Source organism: Halyomorpha halys, unplaced genomic scaffold (genome assembly GCF_000696795.3).
Source record: "Halyomorpha halys isolate HHAL.00 unplaced genomic scaffold, Hhal_1.1 Scaffold265.1, whole genome shotgun sequence".
Classification (NCBI taxonomy): Eukaryota; Metazoa; Arthropoda; class Insecta; order Hemiptera; family Pentatomidae; genus Halyomorpha; species Halyomorpha halys.
In genome coordinates, this window is record NW_027107765.1 from 1157826 (window position 1) to 1180121 (window position 22296).

A 22296-nucleotide genomic window follows, 5' to 3' on the forward strand; every position below is an offset into this window, starting at 1 on the left:
GTACTCCAATGCCCTGCCACCTGCAATTAGCCCATTCCTCGAACGCACTTTCACGTAGCGACTGTCGTAGAGCTTTCACACTCCGATGCCCCTGATCAACGCCCAATCCATCCCCACATTCAGCAATCTCTGCTGAACAATCGAAAGTGGACTGGAACAGAGCATCGGGTACATTTGACAGCCGCTGATATTATAAGATTAATGAAGATTAATTGCTGAATACCAGTTATAAGATTAATGCAAAAATAATGCAGGTGTACGCTTTTGTTTCCTTTTGAAACCAATAGGGTAACTAAAACAATTTTTAAAGTGTTAATTACATATATATTAGGTTCACCAGAAAGGTCTGTCCCTTTCTTAGAATAAAACAAAACGATCTTGTCAAGATCATGTTAAAGCAAAATCCTTTTTTGACATCTTTGCATGCCACTTGAGTTTTAAAAGTATGAACATTTCTATTTGCACGGAACACAAATAGAAACCTTTTTGTACCGGATGATAACTGGAAAAGTGTATTAAAGTGTATTACCTACAAAAATCGTAAAAATGATTCCGTAAAGAAAAGAATATTTTGTGAACCCGCAAAACCTGCCCGCTCTAAACCTAAAACGAAGTTGAGCCCGAGGAGAACGTTTAGTTATGGTTGGTCATTTGAAATGTTGAAACCGAATGAAAAGCTGATAGTACAAGAGCCGAAGAGGAGAAAAAAGGCAGTTATCTCACTCCAATTTTTGATTACTTTAATGAAAACTATGTATAATTAATAGTCAAAATTGATGAGTCTGCCAAGTATAGGTAGGGGAAATAAAAAAAGGCGGCTGTTTGAAAGCTATAAAAAAAACAATTTTTCATTCGGAGATCTATATCTTAACAAGTAGGAACAACACAAGAAAACCTAAGAGTGCGTCATTTAAAGAAGAGTAAATCTGCTAAAATATGAGCCCTAATAGAGTTATTTACGTTAAAAAGTTTTCGAGATATAACTTTTTAAAAAGAAACATTTCATAAAAATGTTGTATGGGACGTACTGAAAGATCAGTAGTTAGTGAATTTATTTTGAAAAATTCATATCTCAAAAACCATTTGACGTACAGATGTCTATTAGCACTCAAATTAAAACTAGTTTAATGAGCTATAATGTAGTTTATCATGTTTATTTTCATAGGAGTAATAGTTTATAGAAATTTGCTAAAATAAATTGATTTATAGTTGTTCCGACAAATTTTCATTTGCCAAATTTATATTCATATGTGTATATCATAAAAACTAATACCCCTACGAAGATAAGTGTCATAAACTACTTTATAGTAAGTTAAATTTCCTTTATTTTGAGTGTTGGCAGACATATGTGCGTCTTATGGATCTAGAGATATATTTTTTCAAAAATCCAACATTTTAAACGAACAACTAGAAATTAACATTTTGTGAGTTTATTTTGTCAAATATCATAAAAACTACTACCCCTACAAAGATAGACATAATTAACTATTTTGTAGTAAATTTAACTAGCTTTAATTTGAGCGCTGGCCGACATCAGTACGTCCAATGGTTTCTGAAATAAAGTTTTTCATAAATCAAATTTATTGTCCGCACAACTATAAATCAATTTATTTTAGCAAATATTATGAAAACTACTATTCCTACGAAGGTAAAGGTCATAAACTTCTTTATAGTCCATTAAACTAGCTTTAATTTGAGTGCTAATAGACATCTGTACGTCACATAGTTCCTGAGATATAGATTTCTCAAAATAAATTAACTAACTACAAACCTTTCAGTAGATTTTTAAGAAATTTTGCTTTTTAAAAAGCTATATCTCGAGAACTATTGGACGTAAATAGCTCTTTTAGTGCTATTATTTCAGCAAATTTACTCTTCTTTAAATAATGTTCTCTTAGATTTTCTTGTATTGTTGGTAGTTTTTAACATATAGAGCTCCGAATGAAAAATCAATGGTTTTTTAAGGTTTTGAAACAGCCGCCATTTATTAATCCCCCTACTTATACTTGGTAGACTCATCAATTTTGACTAGTAATTATACATAGTTTTTATTGAAGTAATCAAAATTGGGGTGAGATAACTGCCTTTTTTCTTCCCGGCTCTTGTACTATAAATAATTTAAAAAGAGCACACAAAGGAAAGAGATCAGCGTTGGTCAATAGGACGGACATCATACTGCTTCATGATAAGGACAGGCCACATATTGTTTTGGGGATCAATCAGAAACTCCTAAAGCAAGGCTGGGAAATTTTGTCGCATCAACCACACTCTTCGGACTTGTACCCTACAATTGTCACTTTTTCCTGTCCTCGCAAAATATTCTGCGGGGCAAAAAATTAAAAACCGAAGACGATATCATAGAAACAGCGGTTCAATTTTTCGTCTCTAAGGATAACACATTTTTTTAAAATGGGATCTAAAAATCGCCCTTACACTGGCAAGAAGTCATAAATAGTGATTGCAATTCTATTATTCAAGGCAAGAAAAAAATATTATTTAGTTTTATTTTAAAACTAACAGACAGCACAGAAAACAGCGATAATCACATACTATAATTTAATACTTACATTATACTTTTGAAAATATTGCTAGTATTACTGAAAATTCTTTTAAAAATCTGTGAAATGAGTCTTAAAGAATCCGGTAATGGTAAAAACATCAATTCGCATTAATCGCCAGATACCTTGTTTTACGATCGAGGCTCATCTATATAAATAAAAATGTAATGTTCGTTAGTTACTTATCCAAGATCTCCGAAAGTTCTTAGCCGATTTAAATGCTATTTTTTTTCCAAATATTCACTGAAAAAGTTATGAACAAAATTAAACTTTATTACCACATAACTAAGAAAGTATAAATTTTTGTCAAGGATATTATGTACCAATCGATTAGTTTCGTTGTAGTAAATGGCTAGGCGAAGGCGAACCATGAAGGCACTTTCCAAAGCCTGACTAGTACCCTACTGGTCATAGGATGGTTGTTTATAGTCTGTAGTATCCTTAGTACAGATTTCTCAATCGCCTTGTGACTATCACTTTTAAGGAATTGATGTGATGAAATGGAAGCTGCAAAGTATTGGCTTAGCAGTGATTAATCGGAATGGGGCGATCAGTTGTACAACTAATCTTGCGACGACTGCACGAGTTTGGGATATGAACTCCTTCAATACACACCCTCTTCGCCCGACACCCTGTTACTTTGATTAAATATATATTGTTGAAACATATCTTTCAATAAATACCAGCGAAATCTGCATCATTTTTGTATCAACTCAAAATAAATCTTATAAAGACGTAGACGATTTTGATTATAAGTCTCATATAATTATTATTATATAAGGCTCATTTAAATCTTTAGTAAGAGAGAAAATGTATTATAGCAATAGAATATTCTTATGGATGTTTTGATAATAAATAAGTGATGTTAATATCAATAAAAGTCTTACCCTGTCAGGTCTTTTCCCGTACTTGGACCAGAAAGTCACTTTGCTTATTGTTCTTTTTCCAGTTAGCTGATGGAAAACGGAACATTCACCAAACGGCGGGCAATACAGGTGCAAACTGACTGCAACGTCACTTGAACTAGGATTTTCAACTCGGTGCAAGCCAAGGCTATCTGCAATTGATTAGATAATAATTAATAATACTATTTTATAAACATAACGACAGATTTTTATAAAATTAATTAAAGGTATAAAATTATTCAAGAAACCTTGTGAAAACATCAATTCGTTGTCCCATGATTTCCCTATCAGTACTCATGGACCCAATAATCATCCATTTAAATAAAAAAAGTAATACATGCTATTTTAGTAACGAATTTGTTTGAACGCATAAACATAAAAGACATACTTACATTATGATACTATAAATCAATTTTCATAGTATTGAAGTGTTTTATTCCTCATTTTTATTGTTATTGAATTAAAAGTTAATTAAAAATTTGAAGAGTGTTTAGCACATCGTATAATGATGTTAGGTTTACGACACTATACTATCTTTGTGCATCGGCGCTCAACCATAAACACACCCTATTGATAATTTCATAAAATAAAATGAATATTCAAGAATGAACAATATATTTCCATTATTTAACCTTCGGCTTAGAATACACAAATTTATCATTTATTTCTTTTCAAGGGGAAAAAACCTTAATATTTCTCTTTTCTTTTTCAACTCTACATTATGGATGATGTTTCGGACGTCCATTATCCAGCCCATCTTACTTATTTGACATCTCATATCCTCCTCATTTTAAGAGATTTGTCCCATTTATAAAAAATGTTATAACCAATTATTCTATTTTCTTCATGTACTTGTGTGTTGCTTACATATTGGACTATGTGTATAAGTCCAGTTTAATACATAAGTAATAGACTAGTAGATTGAGAGTATAAGACAATAAGATAATTGGTAATACAATAGTTTATAACGAAGCTTTGTCCAAAATATAGAAAGTAAAAAAGTGAGAAGTATTAAGGGCTAAATTTTCATAGAGCGGAAATTTATTTATTGTCATTAAAAAAAAAACCCTTAATACTCCTCAGTTCCTTATACTTCGATATTTTGAACGACATTTCGTTATAAAATATTTTTATAATACTGCCAATGGTACAATGGTATAATACAGACATTTAGAGAAACTACCAACTTGTAGCACCCTAATAACATTTCTACAATAGGAGGTCTCGAGACCAAATTTTTAGGTGCCTCGGAGGATTTTCAGGAATGTAAGAGGATGCAAGGTAACAAACTAGTGGGTTTGGGTGGTTAGGGAGTTTACAATGGAGACTGATATCTGGTTCAGGCCAGATAGGTTATATATTGAACATTGAGGCCTTTATTTTATTTGTGACAAAGAAAGGAGCATCGAAGATTTTACGAAGGGTTTTGGATTTTAAGGATTGGACACGAGAGAAATTTGAAGGCTTAGTGAATCCCCAAAGCACAACTCCGTATGTCCAGATAGGCCTTATAGTCATTTAGATCAGTCTTTTTTAATGGATTGGAAGTTTAGATCGTTCGGCTATTACGTTTTGGAATAGTAAGAATCGAGGTGCACTTTCCTGTCTTTTTGGTCTTGTGTGAGGATTCCAAGTTTGTCGTTTGTCCAGATGTAGCCCAAGGTAGCGCATCTATTCGACAGGGGAAAGAGAAATATTATAAAAGGATACTGTAGACCAGGCGGTAGGTTTAAGTTAGAGCGAAAAGGTGATTTGTAGGGATTTATTTTAGTATAACTAATTTTTCTATTTTCGTGTAGACTATTTACTTGTTTGTTACTTATATATTGAACAGTCAATTAACACATATGTAGATGAAGAGCTAACAAGAAAATAGGATAATTGGTAATAAAATATTTTTATACATAATTATAAAAGGTTTTTTAACTAAAGATGTAAAACGTTGGAGTAATATTTCTTCGTGTCACTTTCTTATCAAATGAAAGCTAATAAATTCTTGAGGTGGTTAATTGAGGATAAACGTTTGCGCTTCAAGGACACCATCTTTTCACTTATCTGGACCATTTTCTACTTTACACCTAACGGGTGGAAATAAAAGTAAGTATGACTGCAAGTATCACCATTGACCTCTCAGCTAGACAGCCTTAGCCTTAGGAAATCACGGCCTTCTGAATATTCTAATATTCTAATAAATCGAATATTCTGATATTCGTTCTTGTGTCAGCTACTATTCTATCGAGTACTCATCCCATATGTATAGTACGCATTATTCCAGTTTAATATGCAGACCTTTTGGAAATAATGTTTTTGTTGTTTATTTATTCATGCTTCATATTTTTCATATCCTATTAATTAGATTTTTTAGAGGAATAGTAATATAGAAACTATTTTGTACTTTTTTGATAATAATTATTACCACAATCAGCTTTTTCCTCAGAATAGAATCAAATATTTTTTTTTTCAACCATTCGGTAATGAATTATAATTTTGTTACATTTTATTTTTTTTTTACTTGTGTCTCTAATTTTAGATTAACTATGAATGAGGACTAACCGTATTAAGCATCTAGTTGCTCATATCTCTTAATATGACCCAAGAGGGAAACAGGTTATCGGAACCATGTTGATAACACGATATTCAGATAATTTATTCCTTATCGACAATGCTCTTTTTAATTTCATTTTATAGATTAACGAAAAATAAATTTTAATGGCTTGCTCAACACATTTTCTTCAAATATGAGCTTATCTTTATTCAAAGTATTTCATATCAAAATTATTTAAGTAACGAATTGGTTTACAAGTCATATTTTCTAAAAGCCATTCCTTGTATTCACTGTTATTCAGCGGTTTTCTTCCGCTTATTTTCACAGCTAAACTTATTGCAATCTCTTTTGGAAACTGAAGATCGATTGAAGAACATGCTACTAACTGTTTTCTAGTCTCCTCTATTTATTTATTCTAGTTGTGCAATTTTAATGGATTTCTAAGATTTGTTAGCAGAGAGAGATGGCTGTGCTAAGGAGTAGTGAAGATGCACTAATTGTGACATGATTTCTTTAGAAGAAATTATGAGGTTTAAGTTGCATGAATATGGGACAGTGGTCCCGAAACGTTGTACCATGTGGTGATAATTTTAATAAAGAAATTTCATTAAATTGGAAGTCATTAACCTCAAAAGAAAATTTTTTAAGAATTTAAACTTTTTTTTATGCAAATATTTTACTCAAAATCCGAAAATGAAATCGAAAATTTTCTGGTGTTGCCCACAGATTCTTACATTCTGATGCATAAGTTACTATCGGCTTAATCAAAGATCTTTTTACTCAGAGCTTCGAAACTAGAGGTGTAGCTTTTCACTTTCATTTGATACCGAAAATAAATTTTTCAATCTAGAACTTTCTCTAAATCTACCTGGGTATACTTGTCGGATTGAAATCTCTTTCCATAAAAATACATGACCATTAACTTTTTAAATAGCATATAGTATTACAAGAAGAAATAAATAATAATACTTCCTGTTCGTTCTCAAGGCGTTCTCCATTACTTTAATTAGTTAGGCTAAAACAATAAAACAAAAACATGGAGGTTAACTTAATACATTTCTTGCAACTTATTTTAACCGGTTTATATACTTTTTATTTTTGTTTCTAATGGCTGCAGCGAAGTCAAAACTTCTACGAGGTCATTACTTTTTCTCTGAATAGAGGAAAATAGTAAATAAATAAATAAATAATCAATTAACAAAGTTTAAAATTATGAAGGAAGTCTAGGGATTCGTGATGGAATAAGAAACCTCGAATAAATGACAATTTATGCAATAAATATCCTTGAGACGAGAAAACAAATATTTATTTTTTTTTAGAACTGCGAAATACATACAAAATAAAAAATATAGAAAGAATAATGTTGATATTAAAGACCTTATTTGTAAGAAATTGCTAGGCTTGATTAGTCCAACATGGATATTACTGATCAAAATCAAAAAGAGATAATAATGTTACTATAAATATATATATTTTAATTTGATACAGTTCATGAACGACTTTCTTATCTAAAAGTTCTGTAGTCATTGTTAGAACTGGTCAAAGTGTATTGTAGTTTGTTTCCTCCATATGTCCAAACCCGATGATTAAGAATTTTAATTTTTCTTGCTTGATGCCTTATTGTATTCTCCAATACAAATAGAAAATCTAGATATCAAATATTATAACTAATTCATAAGTCTGAAACCAATGTCTTGCTTGTCCGAGAAAAGGTTCAACCTTTGGGGTACTGATTTGATGGATAAACATGCCTCTTAACTGACTTTGTTTTATTTTTAACATAGCTCAAAATTGTTTCTTCAACCATACAAATAGAAAACACACAAATCAGTATAGCGGGATTTCAGTAGGTTATATTATAAACGGATAATGATTTATGAACAACAGTATAATAATCACGATTCCATTGAAATTATGAATCGTAAAAACCGACTATATATAATAGTCATTAATAATTCGAAATGACCATTGATTTTATATCAATAGGAAATAAATCAACTATTTGATAGATATTAGATATTTTTACGATAGATAATTAAAAGGATAATGAAGTATAATCTTTAAAAAATAGATTTTTATAATAAAATTGTCAAGGATAGACCTCTGAACTGCTTCCTTTGACGTTATCAACAAAAAGACAAGTTCACTTGATATATCTATCATTATCTAATCATCTACTTTAAAGAATACACTAGCAGTTTATAAGATCCCCTGTTTAGAAAATATAAAGTATCATCTTCCATCCATTCAAATCCAATATAAAATCTTATCAGGTGATGAAGAGGTTTATAAAAGATGATCCAATTTATCTATAATCTATCTAACTATCAGCTATATTCTTAGTTTATTTAGTTCTAGCTTAACTTACAGCTCAAACCGATTCAGCATTACTTTGAAATACCTCATAAAATAAAAATTAATTTTTAATATCAGTTCTATGAAGAAATGTTATGAAAAAGTAGAGTATTGCTGAGTGATGGGCTCGCCCGAGTGTAACCGGAAAACGCCGTTGATGCAAATTTTTTCAAAGGGCAGATCGTCGCCATTCATTGAACACTAAGAAACCCTTCAAATCCTAGTTTTCTATTTGTGATTGAAACATTATGCTATCATAAAATTTAGGAAACAATAAAATAAAAGAAACAAATGAATTCCCAATTGGATTTTTTTTTTTTTGGATTATGAATTGGTATCATTGGATTTTTCTTGAGCTCCCTTTTCCAACTGGCATGTCAACGATTATGAACCAACAGTGTGTTTTGGTTTGATAATTTTTATTCAATCTTCACCCTGTCAAAAGTTATAACACGCGGAAATTAGCGAAACAATGCTAAATTAGTACTCTTCTGTCCGTCACGCGGTATGCATTGGAGTGTTCACTTAATATAATAATTAAATTAATCCTTTGGATGAATAGCGGTGCGATTTAATTTAGTATGCAAAAGATAAATTCGGAATAATGGCTGACTTTTTTATATTAGTTTCGGATCACCTAAGAATATCACATTAGCAAGTTATAGTATTACTCATTTAAAAAACTTAACAAAACTACGACAGATGATATCTAGATATAATAATATAATATAAATTAGAATATATATAGCTTTAATACTTGATAAGGAAACAATGTATTTTGACCAACGGTTATACAAGAAATGGGTCTGGTGAAGGTAGGATGTTGAGCCACTAGGCTTCTGTTTCATTATTAAAGATAATAATTCATAAATATAATTATTCGAACTACAAAGTTGAAGCCCCAATACTTTTCATGACGAATATTAGTGATACAGGTGTTAAAAAGTACAAGAGCAGAAGCCATTATGGACCTTGACAAGTTGAGCTTAGGCTACTCTCAAGTAGGTAAATCAATCATTTATCCCCAATAAGCCACTATTTTGTAGTTTTTTTTAAAATTCTTTGAATCGCGTTTTCTAATTCTTGTTTATTGTTATTTCAGTGATTTAAGAATTTAGAAGGTTAAAATTTTGTTTTTTTCATTTATTTATTATTATCGAAACATAGCAAGCAATTTATGGTTATTTTGAAAATAATGATAAATTACAATAAAGAATAAAAATGTCACAAGACTGAGTTGGGAGGATATTTTTAGACATCAATTACAGTAGCTAAAATCTCAGAAATCCTTTATTATTGATGAGTTAAAAAAAAATTTCCTAAACAAATTTGACACTTAACGTTGACTAGTGGAGGGAGTCATGCCATTTCTTTTCAAACTCGCGCATGCACACTAAATGTTTCTTTCTTATCTTGTCAAACTATACAAGTCTGAGAAATTGTATTAAGAACAGCCAAAAATACTGTAGTGAAGTATTACTTTGCACTTGATCATTAAAGAAGGATCTTTTTTGTATTTTTGATAAATTAAGTTGATTGATGACTAAATGTTGATTCATATTTTAGGTTGATTGTTGACTTAGGGTGATTACTTACTTAGTTTGTTGATAACTTAGGCTGATTGATAAGTTAGGTTGACTCATAACTTTTATTTTTTTAAAAATAAAAATAGTTTTTATTTATTGATTGATATTACAATCTGCCACACAGTTGTGGGCAATAGGTAATAGTGATGAATGATCACATTTATACTAAAATAAAATAAAATAAGGATAAAAATAAATACATAAATGAAAAAAAAATCTCTCTTAAAATATATACAAACAGAAGGATAAACAAAATGAAAATAATCAAACTATGTGTATGAAAAAATAAATAAATAAAATAACATAATGATAATATAATTTCTAGTCACATTTACACCCTAATATACAATATTTACACAATCGACCTGAGGATCCCTAAGCCCACTCTATCCCCCACGTGTAAGGGGTAGAGCAGAGCTCAAAAGATCCCAGCACATCCCTCTCGCCGCATCACTGGTAGTGAGCCAGTGGAGGCTGAGCAACACTCGGAGAATCTGACCATTGTGACTCTTAACTAAGGTTGATTGATACCTGTGGTTGCTTCATAATTTAGGTCCACTGATGATTAGGCTTAATTGATAAATTAGGTTGATTGATAACTTACCATTGATGTAGCAAACGGAGTTGTTAGGGAGCTGGTTCCTGGAGATCTCTGCGAGCGGCTGGTCCCCTTCGGGCCAGGCGAACCTCACCTCGGCCAGCTCACCGTAGATGACTTTCATGAAGCAATGGGCATTGCTGTGGTCGTGGATGGCCGACCCCTGTGCCACGTCCCAGCACAGCAGCATCAGGTTGTACTTCCCGTTCCCTTCGTCCACCAGGTTTCTAGTGTACCTGTCCAGAACCATTTTCCAAATAAGTAAAACAGTAACCAGGTTATCATTGGAAGGAACCAAGGCTATGCCTATTCCTCCTTGCCACCAATCAGTAAATATATAACTGTATAGACCAGGGATTGCCAATAAGTCGATCGCGAGGTCAATTTGGATTGATCGTCGATAGCTCGCAATATCTGGGGTGGAATTCCGTGTACCATGGACTTCGAAGCGATTGTAGAAGATATAACACTCTAGCAATAGTTTCAGACATATTTCATATGGATCAAAAGTTATTAATTATCCATGTTCTTTGAATTCCTTTGGACATGCGTTTTTGGCCCTTTAAATAACTATTGTTGTTGTTTTTTACGTAGGTAGATAAGCCTGTATTTCAAGACGTACATCTATATTTCATTAGATGTGCACACAGCGAGCTCTTAACAGATTCTTTCACTATACATTTTCCTCCCCCACTCCCCCCCCCCAAAAAAAAGCGCAGTGAAATATTGAAATCAAATTATCAGCCATGCTGTACAGCTTTATACAAACTTCATATTTACGAATTAATAGTACAACAACTTATACATTGGAGTTGATAAAAAAATTAAATTGCAATTTAAGTTTGCAAAAATCTTGAAATAGTGTCGAACGGAAAATCGAATTTTTAAGGTAACCCATGTACGGAACGCTGCTATCAAAAGTTGTATCTGGAAATTTATTATCTTCATGAGCCTATATCTCGAAAACATAATAAGTGATTTAAAAAATAGTTTTGAAAATATACATTACATATCTACCCATGTCTCCAGCGAGGTATAGGTAGATAAGTAATGTATATTCATCTGATACTGAAACACAATGGATAAACATAGTATGCATTTCCAACACCTTCCCCCTTACGCTCTCCCTATGACAAGTCGATCCCGACACACTTATAAGATAAAAAGTAGCTGTTATATACAGAAAAGTTGGCCACTCCTGGTATAGAGTATATGGGTAATTCTCTTAAAAGTGTATTCTTATCAGAACACATCTCAACATATTAAACACTCATCCCATTAGAATATGTTACAAATAAAAACTAAACATATTTGTATAAAGGGAAATTATACCAAAAAAAAGTAATATGATAAGATTTTTCATTAAATTTTGTTTGTAAAAAAAAAATTTAAAATCGGCTTTCATTTTTCACCTGGCATTTTCCAACCTCATATTATAAAGTTATAGAGTAGTCTGTTATAATCAGTGTGATGAGGAAAAACCCAAGAGAAGTGTCAGGCATATCTATGCCATACCTGTTTCTAGACTACTAGGTCCCTAGAACTACTGAACGGGTTTTGATGAAACTTCGGAAAATTTTTGAGAGATTTGCATATTGCATTTATCTTAATCTTATGGTAAACATAGGTGTTTTTCGATTGACTGTTCGTTGAAATATTAAGAACACAAACTCTTTTTTTTAACCCGTCTTGGAATTACATGAGAAATTGAACCCATACCGTATTAAATCTAACACTCAGAGACCCTCCATCATAAAAAGAGAATGCAAATTCGGAAAACTAAAAAAAAAATAATAATCATCATTGAAGTAAACTTACAGGGGTAACGAAAGCTCATATTTTAAATTGCCTCAAAATATTAAAATAACAATAATAATATTAATTGTGAATTTTAAATGTGAACACAACTTAAACATGGAATAATCCTAGAAATTTGTTATTTTATTTAATTACATAAATAATAAATTTATTATTTAATTTCCTAGGCGCTTGAACTGGTTGAATAGTTATGGGCAGGGATAGATTCTTCTAGAACGTTCTAGAACATCCGACCTCTCCATTCAGGCTGGATCCATGTTACTAGGTCTATAACAGAACGGGTTCACCGTGACCAACTTAGTCGGTACTATCAGAATAGACCTTACAGCAGAACCTCTATTATCCGGTCATCGCGGGACGGAGGACATGAAAGGGGAATCCAAGGTGTTGACATTTCAAAGAGAAATATTACCAGAAGTGTAGAGTAACACTTTTTAGTAATATTTATGCAATGTAATATAACGGCGTATATAATATGTAATGTAATATTTATGTAAGACTTTATTATGCATTCCAAAATATTGAAAAAGACGAAATATAAACAAAACACAAACTATCAGTGACAGTAAAGTAATTTGTTTAAAAAGTGTGTTACTTTTTGTTCTGTTTAAACGGAAGATATGAACAGAGGATTCACACAACAATAATGAACAATTAACACATATTTATGATTACAATTAGTATGCATATGCTAAGTAACGCTAGCGGCACATGTGGACGAGATTAAAAAAAGAAACTAGCTAGCTAAAGCAAAGGTGAGTGAGCCATTTTTTTGTATCTGATTTTCTTCCCGTATTCAATGAAGATTACCGTGAAAGAGTAAGAGGGGGAAGCGGCTCCCCAACTGGAAAAGAGTTGAGTACCAGGGAGAAGAGAAAATAAGAAAAGAGAGGATGCTTTCTAAGTCCACATAGGTGAGTGCACTATGCTTTTCGTTTCTAGTCCAAATCTTCGTACTCAGCGATACATCGATGAACAATCTTAGCCGTAATATCAGGCCCACTTCAAAATTACAAAAGTATAAATTAACACATGTTTCTTTTGGTTTTCTCGTATTCAACAACCCTATAAATTGGTTTTCGTTTGCTTTCAAGTCAATTCAAATACAGCCTACTAACATTAACCCACCAGCATTCTAAAGTGAGGTAGTGCCCGATCTTCAGTTGAAGCTGCACTTCAGACATTCTGTATCTTTTCAACATTAATAATTAACAAAATTTTGGAATGCAAAATCTGTATCTCTTCCTAATACATACTATTTTACTTAGTAAGCGAAGAGGAGCTGGTCGGTACGGTCCAGCCTCATTAGGCGCCTTCCTTAAGTTTGAAATTAATTTGAGAAAACGTGATACTTAATGAACAAATATGAGAATAATTTTTTTTTCATAGTTTAAACTTTATAGCTTTTTGAAGAAACTTGATGGTATGGCTCTATTGAAGAAATTAGTTTAAAAATTTTATTACTTGTAACTATAAAAGTTATTTGCTATTTTAGGAAGTTAATAACCATAAAAAAGGCAATTAATATTAGTATCTTCATTGTATTTTATTATGTTTGAGCAGCTATTGTTTTCAGTAAACTAAAAACGCCACGTGCATTCCCTTCCTCAGCCGTTCTTAAATAAATAATTGTTCTTTACAAATATTGTGTTTTAGGGACATTTACATTTTAATAACTGGATCAATTTTTTTTGTTGTTATTAAAACAGGAATGTATAATGCATTTAATAAAATAATTGATTTAAGGAGGGTGGACCAGCTAGTGTAAGATGTTCAAATTAAACAGCATTCACCTTACCTAAATGATCATGAATTTAAGATATTTTTACACAAATTTAAAATATACTTAGCACTTTTCTCAATCCTTCAATATAAATACAATAAAATAAACAATTCTTAGGAAGACTTTTTTCCTTAACCACTAAACTAAATTCGGCGAAAATTTCCAAATCATCTGACTTAACTCATTTTTTAAACGCTTGCAGAAAGAGAATTTTCTCCGCTGTAGTTGGCAATCGTTAAAGAAATACAAATGCGTAAGAATGGTTTTTACGTAAATTGTAAATTAAGGAAATATTACCGAGTTTTCCAATATGACTATAGTAGTCTGTAGCCGAGGAAGTCAAGGCATCTACCTTAGCTACTTCGTTATTGAAACGGCGCCGTTTCGAATCCGGCTAAGGAGTCGATTTTATTTCGTGAAGGTACCTCACGGACACCTGAATGCAAACATGAACTCGCTTGAGTTCGCCATAGGAGTATCAAATATCAGATTGGCATAATTTCTTTTTCCCGATCGTGTGGGAATTTTTTTCGTAAATTCACAATAATATAATATTCGACAAAATCTTCCAAACTTCTGTTGCGGGTTCCTCTTGGATTATGGAGTGTTCATTGCGTTATTTTCTCGTTGTTAATAATATTATTCTGAATAGAATCCCGATTATAAATGCTATTCCACGATTTTACATTAATTAAATACTAAAACATGTGCGTGGGGGGACTTAAGTACACCAGCTTTGCACTACTTTAATCTTAGGGGTGATTATGGTACAAATTTGTTTACTAAATTCGACCATGTTTTCACTCTTTTTACCAGACAGTAGAGAAATGAAATACCTCGTGTCTAAAATAAGAAATTAGGAGGACTTTCCCACAGACATTATACCGAATAAAAGATACTGCAAAGTTCAAAAGAAGAAGCTGTTCATGTAAGCTCAAAAAAAATTGTTCCTGGGAATACTGACATGTCCTGCGAGATGTTTCTGGGGTAGAGCCCACATTTTTTTATTGTTCCTGAGATAGGACCTATATTGTATTTCTGAGTTACGACCCATTTACATGTGGGGTGTTTCCACATGTTTCCACCATAATCCACAATGAAATATGTTTTATGTACCCTATTATTGTTTTATTTAATGGTTCAGACAGTTCATTCTGCAAAAGTTATTTTAAACCGAGAAATTCAATTAGCAACATTGTCTTCAATTTGGCTAAATGTGAAAAAAAAAAATGTTTTTCTACACCCAAAAACCTTCAAGAACCTATAAGGAGTAAAAAGAACGGGTGACATTGGTATAAAAACATTTATATCCTTAGAATCCATGATAGAAAAAGGGAGTACCTCACTTAATATTTGAAGAATATTGTTTTCAGTGATGAAAGTGAAGCCTGATAGTCCAAAATTAAAGAAAAAATCGTTATTGCAATAGTGCAAACGTTTACTAGGTTTAGGAATAAAAAACTGGACCATAGTCACTCCACTTTACAAACCCTTAAGCAAAGATTTAAAAATGGTAATTGTGGTTAACCTTTGCGTTCTTGTATTATTTTAAAATAGAAAGCATTACAACTATGAAAGTCATAAAGCTGCAGAATTCCTTAAGAGAAAGTATGTTTTTGTATGAGACTAACTTCTGTTATTTTAAGTAATTTGTTATGATCTTCAAGCCAATTACAATATTTTATTGTATATCCACAATATTCTGGATAATACAATTCAATTGGTTATTTGTTTATGGATTACAATTCCTATGTATTAAAACAAATATAAACATAAAATGATCTTCCATGGTGTCATAAAATAGACATTCTCTATAGAAGAGCGTAGGCTACTCTCTCTCATTATTTTTATATTATTTATTGAATTTTTAGATGTATTCAGTTTCATCTGATTTTTTAATAGTGTCGTAACAATTATCTATTCCATAAAAATGAAGACTAATGACTAGACTAGACTGGTTGCCCTCGAACCACCAGACAGAATGAACAATGTTGTAAACAGCAATACCATGACATTTCAATAGCTGTCCCACAAATGTCAACAACTTCACAAATAGGTCTTTATTTATTTTTAAAAAATGACTAAGCACAGAATGTTTGCCAGAATACCTTCAGGTGAACCCTTCATATTTTAGGATTTTTGACTGTTTCGAGTTTTATATTATAACTAGATCTCCGATTGGGTACGTTTGGATTCAGAATTATATTATGAAACTATTAATGGACAACTAATACAAAAGCATGCAATAAGGAAATTTTTTTGACTATCGAAAGTAGAACAACAGATTGGCTTATTTAATACAATACTTTAATAACCTGCAGCAGTAATAGAATACAATAAATGTATTTTCTTATCTATCTTGTTTTTTTAAATTTTACTATTGGATTCTACTAAAGGTAAGGTTCCCCTACACGCTTGCACAACAATGGCCAATTTGCGCATGCGCATGCGTGTAGACATGTTATTTGGACTGGCTGGTACAAGTTGGCTTGAATTTGCGGCTGACCCATTGAGTGGTTTTTAGGCACAAATCGAAGGGGGCTTGTGCTGCATCCACACATTTCTCTTCAGCTTGCATTGTTTTAGAACAATATAAGATGAATATTTGTGCTCTCCGTGTTTCAATTGATTAAAGATTTCCAAAACCTTTGGATTCAATAATTAACTCTAGTTTAAGAATTTATACTTTAAAATTCTATTGATTTGGTGTAAATACAATGTTTCAAACCTTATTAATTAACTTTAGCAGTTTATTTTTTATTTAACATAGCACAAATGGATATATTTGAAGACATTATAGGTCTAGGTAATTAAATTATAAAGTTTCTGATAAAAATTCTATAACGATGGTTGAATTTATAGGTTATGAAGTACTATTTATATTACTTTTTATCATCTACAATCTGCATTGCTGATATGTTTAACCTGAATGTATAGTAAATCGAGCCTAAAAAAAAAAAAAAAAATCATAAGAACAAAACAAGTGTGATGACACCGATGTTTGTTGCTTCCTTTGTTTACCAAGCATTTGTACCAGTCTTGGATTAGATGCTTGTTGCCAACTTGTAAATTCAGCATTAGATTCACCACATGTCTGCATCATGCCATTGTATAACTAACACCAAGTTTACTTGTATATATATTTTTATACAGTTGTAAATAAAATATTAATAAATAAAAAATTCAAACGAAAGCTACAGATAGATTTCACGAACAGTAACTAAATAAATATAATTATGTTTCTTCGGAAGCTCAAGAATATAATTAAACACCGAAACTCAAACGCAGATATTAAAATATAATATGAACAAAAAGGTTAATGTTCACTCAGGTTGTTGTCAAAACTTGTTTATTTTGTCCTAGCATTCAGTGGAATGTTAATTCACAGTAAGAATAAGAATTAATGGTTGTCATTTTTATTACACCCTTCAGTTATATATCTTAATATTTACTTCTAAATATTTGATTTATGAATTCAGACTCACTTATCTCATTGTATTTTCTGTCATAGAGGTATAAAAAGTTATGCTACGATCGATCATCCTCAAGGACTGGATATAAAAAGAAATGCGCTTTTTAGTAAATATTTCTACTTCTTAAAATACATCATCAATGTTCAGTAAAAAATGCCAATTCAATAAATCCTTGAACCTTAAGATGAATTAGCTTCTCATATCGAGTTTTTCTATTGATATACATTTTTCCTGTAGTTCAAGAGCTGAGGCGAATTTTAATCTCTTACTTGAAGGTGTCTTTTATAGCCATAAATCTATAAAATATTCTCTCTCAGCATTCCATTGTAATTAAAATGGCGTCCATCGAAAAAATATAAATTGATCAGTTTAAGCAGCTAGACCATAGCCCATCTTGAACGTTGAACTCTTTGGTATAAAGCCTGAACTTAAAAATCATGAATCTATTATTTTTGAATTCAGATTTTTATTGAATGCAGCAGTTTAAAAAAAATGTTACAAATCAAAAACTATTACCGTTCTAAAAGGATTTTTCCTATTAATTATTAATTTAAGTAACTAATTTTTTTGATACCCTAGTTAAGTTAACGAACATATTTCAATACAGGCTATTAAAGTACACTTGAACATCTCATTTTCAACGAGGGGATGGAATAACCCTACTCTCCTCCAAAGCAAAAGTTAAATAGACCACGCCCACGGTGCTTAACATTGAGGTCATTAGGAATGCCAAAACAACACTACAAAAACTCGAGAGCTACCAGAACTCCATCCTTCAGTGGAGAACTCCAACTCCCCTCTGTGCCGGAATTCATAGGCCGTAGGCACATCAAATTCTTTGGCTGAAAGCCTGTGCCAATCCTCTGTTTCGAGAAATCGCCCCTCCACCAAGACCTGGGAGGTGGCAAAGTACTGTCCCCTTGGTTGAGGTGCTCGCCGAGGGAAGGGATTCTGGCTCTGCTGCCTGAATTTAAGAAAATAATGAAGCCAGCAGAGTGATCCCTCCCCACTCAGTAAACAAAAATAATAAATTAAAGGCACAAAGTGCCATAACAATAACCCCCTACCAATCCTTACCCTATCCTAATAGTACCCAGGGGTAAAAATAAGAAAATAATTTGTAACTATTGTATATATACATATATTTGTTATATATTGTAATGGTATAAATAAATAAAGTAGGAGGGTGGAAAAAAAACAAAAAAACTTTCTATTATATAATATTTAATGTATTTCAGTCAATGACTCTTAACTAAGAAATTATTATTTATATACGCATGAAACAAATTCACTGTCAATATTTTCGGATTTTAACAATAAGTACCTGCTCAAGTATAACCGATAAGGATGAAGAAATGTGGAAAGTCTACTAACAAAAAACTGACCAATCTTAACACTTGAGTACATAAAAATTATCTTACTTCAAACACTTAAACAGATAACAATTTATTTACTTAAATTTTTTAACCGTTGGTTACTTAAGATAAAAGTATAATTATACACTTTAAAACATTAATTAAATTAACCTTTTGTTAAAAAAAAAAAAGAAAGAAAAATAATATTTGTGTAACCGATAAAACCGGAAAAATAAAAAACTTGATACGCTTGCTAACTTTAAGTAGTAAAAAAATATGCAATCAAAAGCTCTATTATGAGATAAGGCTTATGGAATGTTTTCCTGAGTGCTCATTGTTGTTAGAGGTTTATGAAGTGGGCAACCTTATTGTGATTCCACAGAGTTATGTGATGCGTCTTAATTAACAATCAGCAATTAATTTTAATCCTATAAAATGTATAAGATATAAAATTAAAAAACCGCCACGATTCAATCTTCGAACTAAATATAAAGATTGGAGTTGCAGTAAAAAAAATTAGCGTTCAACTGTTTATAAATAAACAACGTTTCGATGAACACTTCAGGTGAAACACTTTTATTATTTTAGGCCCGATACGTATTACCAAACAGGCGTAAACAGATAGCTGCTACAAAGCCGACAAATGTATTTTTTACATCAAACATATGACATATTGTTTGCTCTTTTAAAGATATACTCATACTTTTAGAAGATTATATATTTAAAGATTATTAGAAGTTCAAACAATATGTTTGATGTACAAATCATTTTTTAGTAGTATTTTGGTAGGTTCCCATAAACATTCGTTCACTATTCAATTAGTTTTGTATATGATTGAATAGAGAGGTCTTTTACATTTTTAGATCAAAAATTTATACAAGTTTGAGGTGTTCTGACCAAAACCAATATTCATTTTTGGACCACTATTATTAAAAATTATAATTTCTGGGTCAGCAGTTTCCGGATAAATATTACAAAGGTGAAACGTCTCAAAATTTGAAAGCACGGACTATTTAACATAAAATATATGTTAAAGACCCAAAAAACACTAACGCAACAGCACTAGCTAGACATAGCATAAATAATAATCAAAATCAACCAGTAATATGCCGATATATTTAATAAAAGATGTTCGTTAAAGCTTGTAATGATTTCACTATATTTATCGTTAAGGAATAATCCAACAGACTAACTTCCTGTTGACACAGGATGCAGTGCTCAGAAAATGAACAGTATTAAACAGAAAGATTGTCGTATATAACAGAAATAATTATTATTTCCGGCATTCTATGGAACTTCTAACATTTAAATTTTTTTTTTTATAGATCAAAAGAATACATATTATAATATAATTCAAATAATAGAAAAAATAACCAGTGTACTAACAGAAGCTAGTACACATTTAGTAATAGCGAGCCACGTAAAACAATTAGTTAAAACTAAGAATCGGCGTAGAAACGCCGCCACTCCTGCCTTCCTACAGAGCCTTTTTTTATACCTTTAAAACAGTTACCCAAAAAGACTATTAATAGATAAAAGACGACATCAAAATCTCTCAATGATATCATAACATTAAAGATAATTAAAGGAAACCTTCCCTTCCTGCCCCGTCCCCGAAATCCTATGATAAGAGGCAGGTTTACAAACAAAAGTAAATAAATAAAACAGGAAAGTCGTGTGAGTGGACATTACAGGTATTTTATTACTTGGTGATATTCATGTACATACATCCCGCAGTGTCCAAGAAAATCGATAATTTTTTAAAATGGAAAGGGGCGCACTTCTGTGCCGATTGACTTCCATATTTCAATGTAAAAGAACGGCAGCTCCGCGTCTTCTAAGAAATTGGAGGCATTGAAAGCATGATGAGATTTTATTAAGACGGTCTATTTTATGGGCATTTTTAAAACCGATTTGGAATAGGACCGCAGAACCCGTTGAATAAATTACGCCACAGGGATAATTGGAACAAATAACTATGACGAATTGGTTCATCTAAATAAATATACTTTATACAACCTGCATTTTGAAATGCAATTTACCTTTCAACTAAGGTCATAATCGTTTTAAGATTATGAAAAAGAAAAAAATTTTCTGGAAAAAAAGGGAAGAGGGGCCCTTCCACTTGAACCCGCAGGTGTACTACAATTGTATAATAAATAATTAATTCAAATAATAAAACCTTGTGTAATTTGTAGCGGTTTTCATCGCTAAATATAATCTCATTTCAGTTTATATTTATTTATTATACACAGTTCTCATCTAGATCCATTAGTGTTCTATTATAGTAAGTAATTGAATCTCATTACAACCTTGAATACCACTAAAAACAAAAAATCCTTTGAAGCTCCAATGAGAATGATTGTCCTCTGATCCATAGGTGGTAGTGTTATTTATTTTTTATTTTATAAAACTCAGAATGCGGTTAAGCAAGTCATTTGCAGCTATGTGGTGATTGGACAAATTACAAAGACATTGAAAAAATATAAGTATTTTTTAGTTCACCCACGTATCATGAATGTGATCAGTGAAAATACAGGTCAGGAAGACTTTTACTTCGCTGTGAAATAATTATAAGGAGGGAAACGAAGGACAAAGAAGTAACTACCCCAAGAGAGTGAGGTCAAGGCACTGGCTTTCTTTCCCTTGTTAATGCCTCCACAAAAAGTCTCCCTATCTAGCTCCTATTATTCATTGACAAAAGCAGTATTCTGCTAAACAGTATTTTAAGCTTTTATTCATATTAATAAAATTGAACATGCGAGAATACAAAAATATATCCAACTCTAAAAAACAGAAAAATAATTAATCAAAAATATTGAAGAAAAATAAAAGCAACAGAAAAACAAATTATGGTTAGGGGTACAATCTAATTTGTGTAATTACACAATTCTTTTTTAACATTGTATTAACAACCTTCAGATCGATTTAAAATATTCAAGCAAAGAACCTCAAAATTAGCTCTATCCATTTCTTAATCAAAATGTTTTCATAATGATAATAATGCATAAAAATTTTAGTATTAGACATTTTCATTCATTCATGATACATTCAATCTTTCATCTTATCTAAATCTAATGTTATATTACCGTGAGTATTAGCTCTTTGCGTCAGTTACGAAACTTACGTACTGCTTGGTTACCTCCTGGGCCCTGTTTCATAATGGAACTAATAGTACAAGTAAAAAAGTACAAGTGTACAAGTTACAAAGTACAAGCTTAATACTTGTACCGGGAGAAGCGAGTTCACTTGTACTATTGAAAAAGTACAAGTAAACATAAGAGCAGGTTATGTATTCTTATCATTGGTAGATCGTGAAA

At 31.5% G+C, this 22296-nt stretch overlaps 1 protein-coding gene across 1 annotated transcript in view; it reads right to left on the reverse strand.

Annotated features, from left to right (window-relative positions):
* LOC106680521 (cysteine dioxygenase type 1) overlaps nt 1-22296 on the reverse strand; it is a 47547-nt gene that overhangs the window by 1768 nt on the left and 23483 nt on the right. Inside the window, exons 3-4 of the mRNA XM_014420286.3 lie at nt 10554-10783; nt 3446-3615 (exon numbers count right to left, since the gene is read on the reverse strand). Of these exons, the coding sequence (XP_014275772.1) occupies nt 3446-3615; nt 10554-10783 (400 nt within the window). The remainder of the gene's footprint in view (nt 1-3445; nt 3616-10553; nt 10784-22296) is intronic.